The sequence below is a fragment of the Branchiostoma belcheri genome, unplaced genomic scaffold (genome assembly GCF_001625305.1).
Source record: "Branchiostoma belcheri isolate BF01 breed outbred unplaced genomic scaffold, Haploidv18h27 scaffold112, whole genome shotgun sequence".
Classification (NCBI taxonomy): Eukaryota; Metazoa; Chordata; class Leptocardii; order Amphioxiformes; family Branchiostomatidae; genus Branchiostoma; species Branchiostoma belcheri.
The window spans coordinates 430713-443755 of NW_017802514.1; the positions used below are offsets into that span (position 1 = coordinate 430713).

At 41.6% G+C, this 13043-nt stretch overlaps 3 protein-coding genes across 5 annotated transcripts in view; 1 reads left to right on the forward strand and 2 right to left on the reverse strand.

Moving 5' to 3' along the window:
- LOC109461826 (protein piccolo-like) overlaps window positions 1–3016 on the reverse strand; it is a 35261-nt gene extending 32245 nt beyond the window's left edge. The window contains exons 1-4 of one of the 2 annotated variants that reach the window (XM_019758316.1): window positions 2695–3016; window positions 2479–2581; window positions 2179–2358; window positions 1879–2069 (exon numbers count right to left, since the gene is read on the reverse strand). In XM_019758316.1, coding sequence (XP_019613875.1) covers window positions 1879–2069; window positions 2179–2358; window positions 2479–2581; window positions 2695–2787 — 567 coding nt within the window. In that variant the 5' untranslated portion in view covers window positions 2788–3016. The remainder of the gene's footprint in view (window positions 1–1878; window positions 2070–2178; window positions 2359–2478; window positions 2582–2694) is intronic. The other variant, XM_019758292.1, reaches the window with a different exon arrangement.
- Window positions 3017–3334: 318 nt separating this feature from the next.
- On the reverse strand, window positions 3335–10407 carry LOC109461941 (U4/U6 small nuclear ribonucleoprotein Prp31-like). 2 transcript variants are annotated; one of them, XM_019758423.1, is made up of 12 exons: window positions 10286–10407; window positions 9471–9719; window positions 8852–8935; window positions 8533–8630; window positions 8265–8371; window positions 7644–7813; window positions 7153–7310; window positions 6514–6804; window positions 6205–6333; window positions 5854–5985; window positions 5315–5453; window positions 3335–4497 (listed from the first exon to the last, which is right to left on the reverse strand). In XM_019758423.1, exons 2-11 carry the CDS (start codon window positions 9679–9681, stop codon window positions 5337–5339), a joined length of 1497 nt encoding a protein of 498 aa, XP_019613982.1. In that variant the 5' UTR covers window positions 9682–9719; window positions 10286–10407; the 3' UTR covers window positions 3335–4497; window positions 5315–5336. The 2 variants fall into 2 exon arrangements, with proteins under 2 accessions (XP_019613982.1, XP_019613989.1); XM_019758430.1 differs by having other exon boundaries at window positions 9471–9671; window positions 10286–10396.
- Window positions 10408–10587: 180 nt separating this feature from the next.
- LOC109462051 (RNA-binding protein 7-like) lies at window positions 10588–12959 on the forward strand. The gene is given in 5 exon segments (XM_019758551.1): window positions 10588–10820; window positions 11096–11320; window positions 11322–11429; window positions 11431–11508; window positions 11970–12959. Coding segments are annotated over 5 exon segments (765 nt in total). The 5' UTR covers window positions 10588–10724; the 3' UTR covers window positions 12228–12959.
- Window positions 12960–13043: the final 84 nt, after the last annotated feature.

The window sequence follows — 13043 nt, forward strand, 5'->3', positions numbered from 1 at the left end:
GTGTAAAATTGGTTGAAGACAGGACCAAAACAAACAGACCTGCTTCCCCACCTCTGGGGGTGTCAGAGGTCAGGAGAGAGAATTTGGTTGGCATGCTGCGTCCTGTCTTCTCCCCTATCAACCAACTGTTTGGGCCGGTGTCAAAAGATACTGGCAGCAAGATATGTGGACAACTTGTTGCTTTTCATTATGATACAGGGGGAACCTACAGGCTTTACATTGCATTATAGTGCCATCAATCTCAACAGGTATACGCGCGTGTAAAATTAATGTCAGGACTACCTGGAAAGGGCTCTACTACAGAAAAATGTTATAGGACACCTCCAGGGGTTTTGCCTAATATTGCATAGAAGTAGAAGTACACACCCCAAATACCTCAAGTAAAGGCAATCTAAGGATATAGATAACATTTACTTACTTCTTGAAACTTACTGTAGAATGGTTAGGGAGCAAAGATAAAACCTAATGTGTTCCAGAGCTAAAGCTATAAATTTAACCATTGATATATAAGTTATTATAACATCCTTCTGATAGGTTGACTTACGACAAGTTGGTCATCATTATCTATCAGCACCTCTTCATTTTACATGATAACAGAGAGTCAAAAAGGACAGATTAAGAAGGAAATGTTCCTCCACAGCCAACCCATAATTTACAAATAAACAACTGCCTCTTCATCATCTGTCACAATAGACAATGATTACAGACAGGTAATAACAGAGGAGAATAATTGTTTGTTCTTACGAGCTGCCTGTCAGGATGGAGTAAATCAGTAACGGTGCGACATCCCATCTCCTGACTCCTGTAAATCACACACCTCAACTCAAGTGTGATCATCCTTACTACGGCAAACATTGGACCTAATTGAGCGTGTCATTGGCACAAAGCGAATGATAATGACAGAAAAATTTACTTCCCCTGCACCAAGGCTGGCCAGATTGATGAGGAAATCTGCTGTGTTAATTACGCGCAGCTGAGGAAAATCAATGCCGAGCAATGAGATGGTGGAGCCCCTGATTATGACCTGGTAAGGAATGATGGCTGACCTATGACCCAGACCATTCACATCAAGCAGCCATGACAGCTCTGGTGGACTTTGTGTTTTATAAACAGGTGGACAGCGTTGCTGTTCATGTTGTCCTGGTCGTGTTTGCTCTGGAACTGTTTGTTCTAGAGTTATCACATATGATACTGTTTAAACTTGAACAAAGAAACTGAACTACCCCTTTCCTTTAAAACAGCATAGAGCTACATCCCTATGTAATAAAAATCAAAACACTGTCCTAAAGTAATGGTTTTATTGGCTAACGTAGGGTGTTGTATCAACAAACCTGTTTACTTTACACTTAGCTGTAATCTTTGTAATCCTTATCTGTGTAGCTGAGCATTTAGCTGTTAATTTTTAGCAGCCTAAAAATGTTACGGCTAAAGATGCTAAGAGAGAACCTCTAACGAGAGATTGATAACTTTCAACAAGGTCGTTTTCTTGTCGTAGTTTGTTTTTCTGTTAAAGGGAAGACAAAAGAATGTGTTTTCATAGCGCAGCCAACAGAAACCTGTTCCTCTACTTTCTCCTGTGACACAGACTGGCCACTCTAGTGTAACATGATACACCAGAGGCAGCAAACACCTTTTCAAAGGCTTCCAACCAAGGCTTCTAACAAAGGCACCTGGGCGGGAAGTGTAAACAATAGGGGCTAATGATTTAGCAAGTAACTCTCAACGAGGGCTGCACTTGTTCCTGCTTGAGGCAGCAGGTTTGGTGGGATGTACCATTTCCCATGTGTTCTGTGCTAAGTTATCCCGCATGGTACGAAGCAGGCTGGGCTGTGGCAGACCCATACTGCACACTAGTGTGAATACATGTAATATTCCTACCGTTTGCTGCTGGACTTTGGGTGGGTTTGGCACATTTTGTGTGGGTGGCGGTCTGTACTGCTCCTCTACATAGCCTGGAGGACCGTACATAGGCTTGGAAGGCGCTGAGTCGAAGTTCTGTGGCGGTGGGCCAACCATGCCTGGGGAGGTGGGGTGAGTGTAGGGGTCAAGTTGAGAGCCCTCTGGTGTACCTGCAGAGAGAGGAAAGCGTCACTTAGTGAGCTCATATATCACGGAGGGATGTGGTGAGTAAAGAAGAAGGGATATATAGCACGTGAACAGGTGTCATGCGGAACTCACCTGACATCCCCCGACTTGTGGCATTCCTGGCGACGTTCCTGAGCGCGGAGCTGGCCGGGTTGACGATGGGGTTGGGGCCCGGCGAGGGCGTGTGGTGCGGCGGGGCGGGCATGCCGCTGACGGGGTCGGGCAGGCTGGGGACGTTCTGTGGCGGCGTCGACCCCGCTGTGGAACGATACCCTACGAGTCAACAGCCATGATTACTTGCGGGGCATCAGCAGATTTTCAACAAGTCAATCAAAGCACTCAACACTATTCCCAAATGAATACAACGAACGTACAAAGAAGAGCAATACACACCCAGGATCGTCTGTTTTAACACGGAGACGTTTTCCAAGATTTTCTCGCAGTCCTCGGGCTTTACTCCCATCTGCTGGAGCGTGTGCAGTTGCAGTTGGCAAACCTAGGGAATCAGAAATAGCACATTTTAGCGACGTATCTACCCCCCTCCCCAAACATGAGGAGTTCGGCGCCGAAAAAAATGAGCTCGACCATGTTGGCTGACTCGCCACTCACCGATTGAAGCGTCTCAAATCCGAATCTGTGAAAGATTTCGGCGTATTGTCCACACATAAACGTGTCGAGCCACCTCTCCACTGGCCCAGGCATCGCTGCAACCTGCTAGCCGACGTTATTTTGGACTAAAACCGGCAAACTTAGTTGCAGGAAAGGGCAACACGACGAACTTTGTCAGCTACTCATTATCATAATTGATGCAAAAAGGTGAAATCGAAATCCTCACGTGACTTTGTTTATCGAAGTGCATGACGGGTGGCTCGGATATGGAAGAAACCATTAGTCCAGGGGTTACTAGTACTACAAATTTTAAGATAAATTTGCCATCGATATATCATCAAAGTGGTTGGTGTGGCTGGCTGGCAATGAATAGACACGTACCCTATCTTGTCTGGCAGTAGCAAACTTTTATATTGATAAATTTTCATGTTATGTTTCTCCACTGGAGCTGTATTTTAGCAGACATCAGCAATGTCCAGAAATACAAAAATATTAATGTTGCGTTAGTAACGTTACATGGTCTCTTTTGTCATCCTGTCATGGTTTTATTTTTCATAACAGAACTGGTTGTATCTGTTGGAACGAGTTTCCTATTAAGGTACCAAATCATATTTCCACCTTCCTTCTATTACTGTTATACTGGCCATTTTTAATGCCTCTGAAAAATGAAAGACACAAGCAATCACATGGAAACAATGCCTGTTTTGGAAACTATACTAACGTTATATCTAATGTTATATTTTGGCCTAATTCCGAGAAAATCTAAACCATGTACAATTTCTTCCTCTCTTGCCAGCTGTAATTTTACGAGCTTGATCAGTTAAACAAAAATACACACTGAGTACTATAATAAGGACTGTCTTTAATCTGTCCTTGAAGTTGACTGTACATGACCTTGGTAGTTAGGCATCTATTCTTCAAATAATAATGGAAAGGAAACTAAACAAACAGAGTGTACTATTCTTATGGAAAGGTTCCCAATAAGAAATATGAATTCATTGCCAGACAAAAATTAGGTACAGTCTTAAAAATTAGGCATATACAAATTAACATGACCATGCCACTGACATATGTACAACTGGTATATCAGCAGCTATTAAAGATATGAATCACCGAAGACATGCTTTTTACACTGTTGCTTTATAAAAGTCAGTGACTCACATACATGTACTGTATATAAAAAAAGTATACAGGAAGGTCCAATAATAAATTTGAGAGATGTCTGTCATTTAATACCATCAATGATGAAACAAACTGAGCTAGTTCTAAGTAAAAGTCATACCAGACTAGTTGGCAGCAATTCTCACCATTTAGAGACTAAAACACTGTGTAATTGTTGCACATGAAAAGTCTTATTCTTATACAGTCTTTAGTCTTATATAGTCTTCATTCTTCTCCAAATCACAAGATCCTTTTCACAAGAAGAAACAAAAAAAAATTTGATTCCAGACTGTAATGATGGTATGATGCTAAGTACATAGGAGCAAGTACATAGGGGCAATAAATTTTTGTTGCAATATTCATTTCTTTATCAAGTTCCCAAACTATTCATTTACTAATTACTTATCCTTTCCATCCCTTGTGAGACATAAGGTCATGAATTTTTCCTTCCATCCGGGTCTGTCTTTGGCCAGTTTCTTTATTAGCAAACTATTTACAGTTATATAAATATTGTTGTCGCAAACTGTATCTGTAAGCTCACACGAGCATACCAAAATAGGAAAAAAACCTTCTACCTAATATTGCCTGCTTTGGCTAGAGAGAACTAATAAAGGCTCAGACATTTAAAAAATAAAATACAAACTAGAAAGGCCGACATTTGCTTGGGAGCAAATACAGCATATTTCAGTCCATCTCCCTCCCACGCAAAAGTGGACTATTCCAAACTTACCCCAGTGCAAAACTGCCAAAAGTCCTTAAATAAATGAATCAAATAGTAGCTATATGAGAACAAAGATGCAAGAACAAGTACTTTGAATCTCGAAAGCTTTACTAATCTTATTACAGGTATGCAAATACTAACAATGATGAGATTTGATACATTTTGAAGGTCTTAGGCACATAAAATTGAATGTGTGGGTCATTACGCACGACTTAGGTGCTATGTGACCTCAGGTAACCCACAATGGAACACGTGTTCCGTGGATGGAACCGGCCATTCTTTAGATAGAACATGGAACGGGTACAGCACTTTTGGCCCTTTTGTTGCTGAAAATAGCCATTAAAGTCCCCCAAATGAGGCATTTGGAAGTGGTGTATGCCAAATATGTGACTGCTATTCTGTAGACACATGTTCAAGGTACCCTTATACCGAAGTTCAGATCATTTGGTTGTAAAACCAGGGCTCAGGATCCAAAAATCCTTTTTTTGTCAAAAAATGCCCCAAAAAACCTTCATAAAAAATTTTCTAAGGCATGTATCAAAAAAATGGAAAAAACGCCTGGGGGTATTGGCCCACTCTACCTCCATGCCAAATTTCAAGTCATTTGGCTGAATGATGGCTGAGTTGAATCCCTTTGACTGTTTGGCAGGAGGAGAAGGAGGAGGAGAAGGAGGAGAAGAAGAAACATCAGAGAACACAATATATTTCATCCATACCATGGTATGGACTGAAATATAAAAAGCTAAACGTCCTGCGAGCATCATTTGGGCATGCCTTCCTGTTCCACCTTGACGAAGCCGGTTGTGCTGGAGAAATATTTGCCCTGCTTGTCGGTGATTTTCTTCTCTGCTGCATTCGGGTTCACAATCTCCAAGCCCTGATGGGAGAAGAGCAGTATTAAATCTTCACTTCAAAAGTAGGGCACTGTTATCATCAACATGAATCTTTACATTTGTCGATGAGGACAACAATAAGTAAAACACTGACAAAAACAATTTGAGATCTTTAGAAGATGGAAACATATGGTCAGTGGTTCTATGCAGACATGGACGTCGACGTAATTCTGTGCAAATCAAATGGATTCAAAATTTACAATAAATTATCATTACTGGTACTAGTAATCAAGAAGATGAAACAGGAAAGACAATTAATGCTGTTCACCAGAGTTGGAAAGGGTTGAAACATAGCAGAAGTGAGGTAAAACTTTAAAGCCTATGAAAAGCATAATGCTTTAATAATTCATTTTCTCACAGAAAGAAACATAGCCACACACTAACCTGTAGCGGAGTGAAGGCTACACTGGAAGCTGTTCCTGACACCTGCCCTCGAACAGTTGATCTCCCACCATAGCTAATCTTTCCTGCGTATGTTGTTCTTCCACCATATACCTGCTGCTTTTGTAGGTTTTTCTGAGGTAAAATAGAAGACATGAAATCATTCACACATCAAATAGTTTTTTCTGCAATTTCCCCACAAAAGATATCAACAAGTAGTTTTTTAAATCTAATGAATTGTGAAAATATGAAAACTGTGTAATTATGCTACATGAAAGTATAGTCTACTACAGATTTGTAAGCAGTTGGCCAAGTAAAAGCTAAGTTGAGATATTTCTGTCTTAGTACTCTTACCTGTAGTGTCTTGGAGATCTTGACTTGTGTCTTGTTGTCCACCTGTGGCCCACGGACTCTGCCTGTTCCTCCTTTTCCAACCATGCCTAACGAGAAACCCAGGTCATCCTGGTATGCATCCTCTTCAATCTGGGAGACGAAAAGTAACAAAAAAAAAATAGGTTACAACAAGGGAGTCACAAATACAATGAAACTGCTGATTGTGCAAGATGTGAACACTTAATCTACCTGAAATACAAAGTGCAAGGTCACTAAAACATTGAGTTGGACTATCACCATGAGAGAAATAGAGCTGACACCACATTTTACCTCTGCAAACTGCATTCTATTGGCCTGTTTTCTAAACTCCGTCATCCCCAGCCTCTCCTTCATCTTCCTGTACCGCCGCCCTCCCCGTTTCTTCCTCCCCGGGTCGATGGGCGCGGGTAGCGGCTTCTCGTGTTTGACGGGAGGAGGCTCCTGCCACTTGTCCAGCTTCTTCTGGATCTCGTCCTTCAGGTTGCTTCCCACCACGCCGCTGGCCGACTCGTGGAAACTGTCCACCCTCGCCGCCAGGGTGCACTTGGCTGATACCAGACGGGCGGCCTTTTTTCTTAGATCCTAGAACAACACATGGAATACCACTTCTTGTCAGAAAAAGAGAGAAGGAGTGAGGGACAGAGAAAGATAGGATATAATCTAGTGCATTGATATTTTCTACTACAAGTTCTGGACTTGCTTGCATTTTTGTGAAATACTATCTTTTTTCCAGTTAACAGTTGATACAGCGTTGGGTGTAATATAACTAGCTGCTGCATGCCTGCAAGGCTTGTGTATTACGCCGAAGGATGGTTATACCAACTATACAGACACAGAACAGTTTCTCTTTAAAAAGTGACTACTTTCACAGACTTACACTTTAGCAAAATAGTTGTGACACAAACAACAAATACCAGAACAAGTACTTACCGCAGGCATATTCTGCACCTGTTCACTGTAGTAGATGAAGCCTGTGTGGGGCATGATTGCCGTAGAGGAGAAGCCGGCTAGTGTTCTCTTCTGGGCCCCGAGAACCAGAACGTTACAGGACGGCATCTTGGAGAGAGCAGTCAGGCCTCCAGCCACACCTAACCAAGAGTGCCACATGTTTTGGTGAATTCTCTGTATCAGTCATGTTACAGAATGCAGATGATCTTCTTATTAAACAAAATAGTAAAGCCTCCACCTCCTGTCTGCTGCCTAATGCCTCCCCGTCTAGAATTGCATACTAGTATTTCGGTACTAAAGGTGCAAAGGTGCACATGAGAAAAAAATACTTGCATAAAAAAGGTTACTTGTACTGGAGCAGACTGCTAAAAAATTAAGTGCACAGCACCATATTTAAGTGCACCAACTTACACACGAAGAGGTAATTTTAACCCTATAATGAATTCCACAAATTTTGATTTTTTAACACCCACCCATGAGTTTTGCTGCTGTGGATGCTCCCACAATGATGGACAGGTTTGGAGCAATGAAGGACATTCTGGACTCCACATATTCATAGATCTTCAGCTTGGCTGCATTCAGGTCCACAGCCATGTCACAGGCTTCGTTGATGTCAGTCAGATCATCAGCTGACAGGATGGACCTGGGGGGGAAAAAGGATCCAGTCACTTTAAGGGATGGTAGAATAATAAGACTCATATATGTAATAGTGACCATTGAAGGTAACAATGAAAATTACCTACACCAGACAAATTTTACCGGCACCACAAAGACTTTGAGAAGTATGGATCATACTAAAGCTCTTTAGAAACTACATGTATTGCCATAATTTCTTCTATACTAGTAGGTGGTAACAGTGAATGCAGCAAATAAAAATCCACACACACCTACATTTGTATATAAACACAGTACATGGTGTTGCAGGTAAGGTGCAGATAGACATCAGAAATACCTGCACAGTCCAAGTTTTACCCACACTAAGTTAGTGCAGGTAAAATTGATGTGATGCTATGATGCTGATGATTACATCTGTGGGTCACTGAACTGTTGCATGCTACTGCATGTGTACAGCTGTGATTTTATTTAAAACCTACCCTTGAGTGGTGGAGGCCGTGACACTAACCACCATGATTGTGGCATTAGTCAGGATGGTTGGGAGGACCTCATTGTTCTTTGTCTTTTCCAGATCATTGCCAATCTCCTGTTCAACAGAAAGCAAAACATTAATCGTTAACAGTTCCATGTAATAGTAAGTCTAGCAAACTTTGGAAGATCTATGTACAAAAATACATGTACATCATTTGGACCACAGGTGTTTATCTTAAGAAAAGATGAGATAAGAAGACAAAGTTGTGTACTCACCCTGACTGTCCTGATGTAGTCTAGAGCCATGGGAACAAGGGACTCCAGCTCAGGAAACCGTTTAGAGTAGATGTCACGGACAAACTTGTGAATGATGTCTGAAATTGAAGAGTACAAGTATTAGTGATAATTTTCTTAAACATTGACATGTGAAGTGTAATCATGTGTAACCCTTGCAAAATGATACACTGGATAGTGAGTAAGAGCATAAGAGCTGAAATCTAGTGTAACATTTTAAAAATACACATAGACCTATAAGTAGCCTGTATACTTGAAGCCTTTATCACTGGTGGAGAGAAGAGAAGCTGGCCATACTTACTGATCTCATTCTCAATCTCCACAGTGAGGTTGTTAGCTTCCACAATCAGCTGGTACTCTGGGTCAGCTTCTACTGGTCCAACCACTGGGGGGAAAGTAAAACTTTTTAACTTCAGTTTAGGCAACTGACTGAGATGACTTAATCTCAGTCTTAATGACTCTTATGCATAGTAGAGATAACAAAACAAAACAACTGACATTTTATAAACTGAACACACGGGTACACTTAAAATACTACATTGTAGTATATCATAGGCAGGGTTGGACAAGTTTTCAAAAATCCTCTTGCCCTACCGGGCAAGTACCTGGTCATTTTCACTTGCCCGAACCAACTTTTCACTTGCCCAAAATATGACACATTTCTATTCATTTTACTAGCAGAAAGGAAATTATTTTATTATAGAAGAGTTTATTTATTGGATGCTTTATTCATCAAAATTGTTTGAAACTCGATCGAAATAATGCAGGGGCTATACTTTGCATCCTAAAAATTTACTTGCCCAATCGGGCAAGTGCAGGGGGATATTTACTTGCCCGAACAGTACTTTTACTTGCCCTGGGCAAGTGGGCAATGGGACTTGTCCAACCCTGATAGGTGTTTCACTGTAACCATGACATACTTTCGTCTCTGAACCCGCTGCTTGTGTAGTGGTCGATCTGCTTCATGACGTGCTTTAACTGCTGCGAGTCTCGCAGCTTGGCGATGGAGGCTATCCCATCCTGCTTCACTTCCATCTCCATGGTAACCTCCTCCACATCCTCCATCTCCTTCTCCTCGTTCTCCGGAGCCTCCTCCTCCAGGTCCGCCAGGAGCTCGTCTGCTAGAGACATCCTGATTGGCTGTCTGTCTCCGCTGGGCTACAGAATACCTACAGTTGTCAACAAGGTGAACAGTCACTTGTAGGAAAAAAAATTGAGTTCAAGTTCAACTGTTCAGCCGTTGTTGTTGTCCTTGCTTTACATGTATTTTTCTGCTAGACATGGTCTGTAGGTAATCTCCAAGCAGATCTTTGGTGGCTGTGGGTGGCAAAATGGTAGCTGTCTTGCCAATGGATACAGCTATACAGCCTGGCCAATTTGATTCTGTCTTTGCGGCCACCAAAATTTTACCAAAAGATCTGCTTGGAGATTAGTCTATAGTATAAAAGGTGTTCAGACAGTAATTACCACTGGTTAGATATGTTAAACGATAAAAAAATTATACAATGGGTACTAAATACTTGAGTAAAACAGCACAGGTTACATGGAATGGACATTATTACGCGAACAAAACGGACAAACATGAAATGATTTTCCAAAGCAGCCCTTTCCAAACAACTGCCCCCCTCCCCCTTCAACAAATGCCTTCTCCTGCTGCGACTTTGTGCCACGATAAACACAATTCTGAAACATTTGAACACCCGAGGATATAGAATAACTGTAATAATACACTTACAATTTCTCACAGCTCTAAAGTACCAGAGAGGAGTTTTCCTGTTGTTGGAAAATTGTTGTTAGCCAGATTTCGCCTCACGTTGTTTCGACGTTCACTAAAGCATTGTGGGGAAATTCGGAACGTCCACTGAAACTAAAGGGTACTCATTCCTAATGTGCAATGAAATGGTTTTTACATTGCAGCAAATAGAATAATAAAAGACTTTAAATAAATATAATACTTTTATTGGACATCTTACTCTTTTAAAACATGAATAGTAGGGTCAAATAGAGTAATATATTGCTGCTATAATTTTTGTGCGCCCCTATAAAATAATGTGAGCTCCCGGGGTTAGAGTTTACGTGGCTTGGTGAAACCGTGGATTCAGGCGTGTAATTTGGGGTTGGCGGGACAAAAACTTAAATTTCTCACTCCAGAAACCCAACTGTAGGTTCTAGGCATGGTCATGGAAGACGACAAGGAAGAGCGGACGCTTTGGGTGGGGAATCTCAGCTCCCAAACGACGGAGGAGCTGCTATACGAACTCTTTCTCCAGGTCTGTTGTAAAATATATTGTTGTCAGGAAATAATGCATATGCGGTGTTGTTTGCATGATAAAATCCAACGCCTTTTGACATATGTATGATAGATATATAAAATCATGGTTAACAATCTATAATACAGCACTGTTGAAATTAATTCATACAATGTTTATATAATGTGTTCTATGGGGTTGTAAAAAACTCATGGTCGTTTGCCAATTGCAAGGAAAGAAAGAAAATAATTTGTTTTTCCAGTTTTTATGAATATCTTATGTTTGCTATTTTCTAGGCAGGTCCGTTAGTAGGAGTCACCATCCCTAAGGACCCAGGCACAGGCAAGGCGAGGAGCTACGCCTTCATCGAGTTCAAACACGCCGTGTCGGTACCGTACACCATCGAGCTGATGAACGGCATACGGCTGCACGAGCGCTCGCTGCGCCTGCAGTGTCGTACCGGCTCCAAGCACGCCAGCCCCGCACACGGCGGCGTGGACAGTCCCAACGCCACCCCCACCACCAGTCACAGTTCACCACCCCCAACCGCCCCAGCTCCAGAGGGCCTTCACCACCCCCCAGATGAACCCCCCACCCCAGGGGTTTAACCACTTACTGGGCTTCCCCACCCCCACTGACCCCAGGGGCAGGCCTGATGCCGACTCCCATGGGTATGCAGATGATGAGCCCTCACCAGATGGCACAACAGGTAGGACTATAAACTTATAAAGCTACAGAATTTTGTAGTCTCCACCAGACTAACAACACTTGAAAAATAGCAGAATGTAGCCAAATAGGGAGAATAATTAGTCAGGGTAGTTTTGCCTCCATAGAGTTAAATTCCATGTGCAGTTCAAGAAGGAATGTTACACTTACTGTGGTCCACTCCACTTTTTGCTGTAGGCATACAAGAATATTAGTATTTGTATGTTCAACACTTTTCTCCTTCATTCAGTTGAAAATTTTTTCTTATCTGTTTGTTTGTGTTCCTCTTTGTCAAGTCACCGTCTTTGGTTGAGAGTGATCCAGGTGATGTAAGTATGGACACTGTACTTGTCTTTCTTCACATCTTCCCTAGCTTTTCTTGTTTCCAACTTATTCCAACATGTATCTTGTCAGTACTGTATGCATGTAGAAGTAATCATCAAATCCTGAACGTTGTTTTTACAGATGCAAAGAACGCCAATGAGCCACCACAGGCCGAACCACAACAACATGGGACATCGGAACGAGTACAGCCCCATGGACACGCCTCACAGGGGATCCCGGGACAGAGATCACAGGGACCAGCGGGGCTGGGCAAGAGATTCAGACTACCGTGGGGGGAGGGATTCAGACTATCGTGGGGGGAGGGACGCAGATTACAGAGATCGCAGCAGGGACAGAGATAACAGGAGAGATAGCAGACACTATCAACACAGGAGATAGGGATTTGTTGTGACATTCCCTTATAAATGCTTTCATAATACAACAGTTCATACTTCATTGTCAAGGATAGGGGGACTTTTTTTGACAGCGTTCTTGGCTTCTGTACTTTATTTCTGTGTTGAAAGATGTGAATACAAAGAAACCTCAAGCTGAACAACCCTTTTTTTAAGTAAAGCAGTTCTGATGGTGATTTTCCAGCCACACTTTGTAAATAGTCTTTTTCTCATCTTTTATAGTAGAGAGTAGCATTACCCTATTCATGGGGCCTCTAGTCTAGACAGTTACAAAATTGTCTTACCTGGGTTTGTCCATTGTGAAACAGAAAGGTTTTATTGAGAGATGTAAATCCTGCCTGATCCTTTTTTTTTTTAGTTTTTTAACTTAATTTTCTGTGTATATAAATAGATAGTGATGTTTTCTATTAACAGTGTACATATTTGGCTAATGCCATATTTGAATGTTCAAGTTACCTTTTCTTGTACATGTTGTATTATTTACTTTTATCCTAGATAGGGGATTTTAGTTGAGCACTAGTGTATCATCAGTGCAATGGTGGTGATGTTGATAGCAACAAAAGTTCTATTACAAAGCACACATAAACAGGCACATGCATTACAGCACTTGTTTTCTATTGTGGATTAAGCAACTACATGTATTTTCTGTGGGTTTATTCTCTAGAACAAACTTGAAACTGCATGACACGGACATACAGGTAAATTATATGTGGACATTCATGTGCTCAAACCACAAGTCTGTTGTCTTATTTCTTGTACAGGTGACATTATTTACTGAGTACAGCAGCTATTAAACCTCTAT

Coding starts and splice junctions, on each gene's coding strand:
- LOC109461941 (XM_019758423.1), bottom strand. CDS start 9,681: ATGTCTCTAGCAGACGAGCTCCTGGCGGACCTGGAGGAGGAGGCTCCG. Junction 8,631..8,851: donor GGAGATTGAGAATGAGATCA/GTAAGTATGGCC, acceptor CTTCAATTTCAG/ACATCATTCACAAGTTTGTC. Junction 6,334..6,513: donor ATAGAATGCAGTTTGCAGAG/GTAAAATGTGGT, acceptor TTCGTCTCCCAG/ATTGAAGAGGATGCATACCA.